Genomic DNA, 7,034 nt, shown 5'->3' on the forward strand with positions numbered 1-7,034 from the left:
CGATGTACGACCGCAATTGGTTCCGATTGCTAGGTCGTAAGTGGATCAGGACGTAAGTCAGCCTATGTTAAATTAAGGCAAGAATATTAGACTGGGTAATGATAGTTTAATCATTTTAATCATCTTAAATCAATCTGTTAACAACATTTTCTTTCTCTCTAAGTCAAACAACAATACAATTGTGTAAAAACAGACAAAAATAAGAAATACAGTAAAGTACATTTAAGTCATGGCATCACTGGTGATTGGTTGCGGATTGTCGATATCTCCTTCATCAGACGAGGCTGCGGACCCGGTGATGGGTGGAATTGCTCTTTTCATAAACATAGTGAGCTTCATCTGAATTGTTTGCTTTTTATTTTTTCTCTTCATATATTTCGTAATAAGGATGAAATGTGTCACGTGCCATCTGTTCAATCCTTGCAAATCGTTCCATGTTTGAGTCCATGTCTTCAAAATGGGTGAGGAGTTTATTCAGTAGAGATAAACCTTCTGACAATCCCTTTGAGGTGAACATTCGTTGTGGCGCCTCATCCTCTTGTTCTTTCTCTAATTCTCTTATTTTTTCTTCCGCCACTCTTTCTTCTTCTAATTCTATCAGCTCTTCATTCGTAAGTTCCCCTGATTCCCGGTCTAGCAACTCCTCAACATTTTCCATTTCACATTCCAATGAAAGGTCTTTTGACAGTTTCACTATTTCTTCACAAATCTCATCAAGTTCTTGTTCACTGTTAAATCCAGCAAAGGTATTCACGTGAGCGTTTAACACACTTCTTCCATACACCATTCATACACTTTTCTGTCACTGAGTCCCAAGCAGTAGCAAGATTTTTTTATACACTTAAGAATGTTATACTGTTTCCAATAGTCATGTAATGATAGTTTAGAGTCGGCATCTATAGCAGCTATGGCTTGGGCGAAAGTGGTTCTGAGATAGTTTGCCTTCGAAGTAGCAATCGCCCCTTGGTCCATCAGTTGAATAAGTGGTATAGTGTTCGGGGGCAAAAATAACACTTTCACATTGGGATAGAGATCAGCTAAGTGATGTGGATGTCCAGGCATATTATCAAGCAAGGGGATTCCTTTCTCCAAACAGTACTCATGCACTTGAGGAATAAAACAATTACTGTACCAATCCTCAAATAAAGCCTGGTTCATCCAGGCATTTCGGCTTGATCTATAATAAACTGGCAAAGTGTGCTTGTTCACGTTCTTAAATGCACGTGGATTTTCAGAATGGTAAATTAATAAGGGCTTCAGCTTGAACCCATTGATATTCCCTCCAAGCAGTAGAGTGAGTCTATCCTTGAGTGCTTTAAATCCTGGCATGGTTTTGGCTTCTTTGTGGATGTAAGTGCATCCTGGCATCTGCTTCCAATATAACCCTGTTTCATCCATATTAAAAATTTGCTCTGCCAAGTAACCCTCCACCTTGATTATTTCTTCTAAACTATCAACAAACTTTTTAGCGCCTTCCTCATCTGCACTCGCTGCTTCTCCAGTCACCCAAACATTATGCAACTGGAATCTATTTTTAAACCTCTTAAACCAACCAGTACTTGCCACAAATTCTTGACTATAGTCTTCTCCAGCGCATTTCTTTAAAGTCCCAAAGAGACTTCTAGCCTTTGACTGTACTATAAAGAGGCTTAAGGGTGTCTGCTTTTGAATCTGATCTTCCATCCAAATGTTTAACAATTTCTCCATTTCATGGAAGGGCCCAGTACATTGCTTCGTAATCACTGTTGACCGCAAAGGTGCAGAACCTTTCACAGCTTCACAAATTCTATTTTTGTCTTTTATAATAATAGACACAGTAGAGTGTGATAACTTTAGATCACATGCGATCGCATTCACTTTCTTTCCTCCTTCATACTGTTTTATTATCATCATTTTGGTGTCCAGATCTATGGCCTTTCTTTCCTTTTTGGAAGGCTGAGGAGTGGACAGAGACAATTTCCTCTTTGTTGTCATTTTTACTGCATGAAATTGCCAAAACAACTCACGTGGGGCAACACCCCTGCGTATGTTATCACGCTGCGTTGCGAGACTTCAGACAGCGGAAGTCGCATCGTAAGGTCGAAAAGTCGTAATTTGGATAGGTCATAAGTCGACGACTACTTGTAGTTGTTTCCAGTGGCTCTGTTGATGTTTTATGGTTTGTAATCTTTATGAAAATTTTAGAGCTTAGGTCAAGCTCATTCACATTGGACATGTGATAGGTCATGTGATCTATCTGCAAAACTCTTATGCTTGAAGAAAATAATACAAACTTCTGTCATCTGTTTGGAGAGTTATTTCTGTATATCTTGTTTCTGCATGTGAAAAGAAATTTAGCACATAGCTTTAACTGAAAACATAATTCACATTTCATTTTTCTGATAGATAAATTTCTGTATCTCTTAGTACTATAATCTCAAGTCCATTTAAAAAAGAAAACAAAACAGTTTTGATGTTCCTTGCTGAATTGATAATAAAAAGTATTCAGCAATCAGATAGTTAATTAAGTGGAACTGACTATTCATTAAAATATTTGTTCCAAACAAACGTAGTTAACATTCAGATACTATGCAGAATAGGTGACAATTGCATATCTCCATGGAGATCAATAATGGGATTCAGATCATTGTGTAAAGAGTCTGCAAGTTTAATGCAGATTGAATGTCATTATTATTTCTGTCTTAATGATGGTCATTATGCGCAAACACTGATTGAATTCCATTTGTTACCTGCGTTTGGGCTGAGAGGAATAATTACAATTTAAGTGTCTTCATTAAAATTCATACAAGAATATGAATGCAAAAATTGTACTTGAAACTGGCAAAATATACTTTGAGGATATAAATTGTGTTTTCTGATAGACCAGTTAAAAGCGTTAAAAATAGTCTTATTCTAATGTGAGGACACAGAAGGCCATGCATGGCTACCATCTACATTTTTATTCTAATAATGGGCCTGAAGTACTAAAAGGCTTTTCCTATTTTGTAGAGATGTACACACGGAAAACATTTTTTATTTGTTTTGCAGATTTTTGCCCTGTTCCTCAATTTTAAGACTTTTTGGATTTGTTTCATATATTTATTTTAGCAAAAATTAACACAGAATGTTTAAATATGTGCAAATTGGATATTATGCTCATTAATTCATAGGCTCAAATGAATTAAACAGATTTGATACACATTAAATTGTCAAAATGTGTTAATATATAAGGTGCTTATTTTAGAAGTGCTGTTCAGGATTTAGATGTCTATAAACCAGATTTAAATGTCCATATGGATGTATAAATGTTGATTTTAGAAAACCCATAACTAAAGAATATCCCTATGGCAAAAGGATATGTTTAGGGGGGACTAGAGTGGACACAAAACATAGACATCTTTTGCCAGTTTCTGAAGGGGGATTGGGTATCTATGTCCAACCCCCTCTTTTACTGAGTACTGGTACCTTTTTACCACCTGCCAACACATCCTGTGCCAACACAGCAGGGCAGAAGCAATGCTGTTCAATTTGATGCCACAGGAGAAATGGTGGTCACATGGAGTGGCAATAGGGAAGGAAAGGAAACATGCTGGGCAAATGAGGTAGGGAAGGGAAGGAGAGCTTATGGAATTTGAGAAGGGTACAGAAAATAAGTGGGAGGTGGGCGAAACTGGAGAGGATAGGCAAGGACACCTGAGAAGGCTAGGGAAGGGATGATGCTGTACACCTGACAAGGAAATAGAAGAGAGGGGGAGATGTAAGATGCCACCCAGGAGAAGTGAAGCGAGGGGAAATGCAGCATGAAGTGCAGAAAAGGGAAGAGGGAGATATAAATGAGAGAAAAGAAGGTCATTGGTATAGTTCAAGAACAATTGTGACTGGTGGATATGTCAGCTGATTGGAATAAGTGAGTAAAAGACTGACATTTTGATGCCGACACTATCTTTGGTCCAGAAAGAACTGGGGTGAATGGCGTCTTCAGCAGGATAAAGATAACTTTAAAAAAATCAAAAATCTTTTGAATCTTTTTGAAAAGGCATCGGGCCTAGTGCTTTTTTATGTGCTTGCAGGGGATATTCTTGAGAAAGCCCATCGGGTGAAACATGTTGGATATTTTACCCCAGACCAAATAAACTAGAAAGATAAGTGGCATTTAGTGAATATTTATATTGGATATATATGGTTGAAGAAACTAAGAATTATTTTCATGTGAGAGATAAGAAAGTTGAATATGATATATATATATATATAGGGCTAGTGATGAATAGTGTGCATAAATCTTGAGGCTATGAGAGTAATTGAGCTGTAAGTGGCACTGCTGAAGTCCCAATATGACTATATACAGTATATAAAAAAAATGTGAATCCCTCAGGAGACCTATTGAGTGAATGTGATAAGATAGTCCTTTGGCTGTAACACCAAGTGCCTGTTTGAAGCATGCTTAACTTCTGGCATATAGGCACATACAGTATATACAAGTGTTCTATAAAACTGTGTTTAAATGCAGCATTGGCTTGCTATTGCGGCAAGAGTGATGTTTAAGGTTGGATGTTTATGTTATAAGGTGGCACATGATATGGCTCCAGGGTACCTAGTGGACCTTTTTAATTTTTCCAGTTTTCAACATTCTTTACGTATTTCAACAATGTTTGATTTCCCATCAGAGGATGCCATTATAAAAGATTTCATAACTCATATCGAGCAGCTATTTTGGATTCTGCTCTCTGCCCAAAATCTGCCTATTTTACAAAGCCGCGCTAGCGGCTGCCACACGGCAACAGCCCCAAAGCCCTTAGATATTTAAAGGGCTTCGGGGCTGTTGCCACATGGCAACCGCTAAAAGAGGCCGTACGTTTTACTTCTACATTGTATATGAATTTTAGAAAACAGTTAAAAACTTACTTGTATTATAAAGTTTTCTAATTGACTATATAGTTTTTTGTAATTCGCTGCCTGATGTTCAGGTTTCTTTAACTGTTAACTTCACCGATCCACATAATTTTGCAATATACAAATGTTGTGTTATTTATTTATTCAATTTTCTATACTGTTCTCCCGGGGGAGCTCAGAACGGTTTACATGAATTTATTCAGGTACTTAAGCAGTTTTCCCTGTCTGTCCTGATGGGCTCACACTCTATCTAATGTACCTGGGACAATAGGGGGATGAAGTGACTTGCCCAGTCAAGGAGCAGTGTAGGTTTGAACCCACAATCTCAGGGAGCTGAAGCTGTAGCTTTAACCTCTGCACCACACTCTCCCCCTACCTCCTCTCATTCCATATTCAAAAAGTGCCAGTCCTCTCCTCCAAATTGCTGACATATCCTTTCTTCTGCAAATAAGTTATCCCCTCTCCTTGACTCTGAAATTTCATCACCAAATGCTTCACAGTCAATACAATGCATGTGAGCTCGCAACCAATATTACTCTGTCAGAATAATAGAAGCAGCACCACAAGAATGAGCAATGAGCAAATATGGATGGATCTTTTTGGACTCTTCTGAAGCGGTCATTTCCACTCTTTCAAGACTGATCAGTCGGGACACACCCTGATGCAGCTTGTCGGTGAAACGCTGGCCTCCATCGGTGTGCCGATCAGTTGAAGATAAGTGGTTTTTCCTCTATCTACAAATTTGTATATGTGAAGCACAAGTTTTTCTGCTCAAACACTCATTTTAACGAAGGTTTTGCCTGTGAGGTTACCGTCTAACCACCTTGATATCCACCTTTGTGGCGGTGGGAGGGCCTTTTTCTGAGGCTTTTTCCTTCTTTTTGAGTGAATTTAGAGTCGGTACTTGTCTCACATAGTTTTCTGCAAAACTTTATTACTACATTGTCCTACAATTATAGTAGTCACCAATTGAAAGTGTTGCTTTACATACATTGGTTTTCAATACATCTGTTTTCTGTACCTAGCAAATGTGACACCCGGGGCCCATCATTTTTTGACACCCCCCATCTATATCAAAAATATGATTTTTAGTAGCAATCCACATATTGCACAACAAGAGTGTACCTAGGAAAAGGCAGCATCTTAAACACTACAATGAGCACTAGAACACCAACACATACATTGTAAAACTAAACAAGCCAGATTTCACACAGTCAATGCCAACTGAAAACTATGTCCTTTTCATACACACAGAACAGAGATACACCCTCGCCCAATATGGAATAATCACAAACAAAAAATAGAAATATGTAGACAAAATTTAAACTGAACCGCCAAGAAACCAGACTCTGCATACAATGCAACACCACAATACCACAAAAACAGTGACACATGTCCCCTAATACTGTGCAAAATACAAAGACAGTAGATGTAAATTTGAAAAAACTGATACATAACAATCACCACTTTACAAATTAACAAATAAAAATAAAACAAATAATGAGAAATAAGAAAATATAATTTTATTGGAATAATCCATTTTTCAATTAGCTTTCAGAGGCCAAATCTTTCTTCAGAAAAAATACAGTATACTGCTGTTATGGTATCCTGTCCTGAGGAAATGGGTTTAGTCCAAAAAATTGCCTTATTTCCATTTCCTATTTATAAACTTTTATCAATACAGTTACAATACTACTTGATTCTAAGTAAAGCAACAAAAAAACTTTCTAACTTTTGTCGTGTCTGCTTTAAACATCTTCTCTTTGCTCTCTTCTTTCTATACAGCGTTTGTCCTCTCTCCCTTCCATGCAACATCTACCCTATCTTTGCCCCTTTCACCCAGCTTCTGCCCTCTCTCTCTACCTCTTCCATCTACTGCCCACACTCTCTCTGTCCCTTACATCTACCGTCCACTCTCTCTCTCTTCCATATGGCATCTTCCCTCTTTCTATGTCCCTTCAATAAACTGTATATCTGGGGTCCCTTCTTTCCTTTGCACATGATTCATTTCAGCTTCACACCCTCTCCATTTTTCTGCCTCCACCCCTCCAATATGCTTTGGCATCTCTCTCTTTCTCTTCTCCTTTCCTTCCTTCCTTCACACTCCACACCATGGTGTGGTATCTATATCTCCTTCCCTTCCCTCATGCCATGGCATCTCTTCT

At 38.1% G+C, this 7,034-nt stretch overlaps 1 protein-coding gene across 1 annotated transcript; it reads right to left on the reverse strand.

Annotated features, from left to right (window-relative positions):
- Positions 1-355: 355 nt before the first annotated feature.
- On the reverse strand, positions 356-1,974 carry LOC117360414 (tigger transposable element-derived protein 1-like). Its single transcript, XM_033944127.1, has 2 exons — positions 857-1,974; positions 356-728 (listed from the first exon to the last, which is right to left on the reverse strand). Exons 1-2 carry the CDS (start codon positions 1,972-1,974, stop codon positions 356-358), a joined length of 1,491 nt encoding a protein of 496 aa, XP_033800018.1.
- Positions 1,975-7,034: the final 5,060 nt, after the last annotated feature.

The sequence above is a fragment of the Geotrypetes seraphini genome, chromosome 5 (genome assembly GCF_902459505.1).
Source record: "Geotrypetes seraphini chromosome 5, aGeoSer1.1, whole genome shotgun sequence".
Classification (NCBI taxonomy): Eukaryota; Metazoa; Chordata; class Amphibia; order Gymnophiona; family Dermophiidae; genus Geotrypetes; species Geotrypetes seraphini.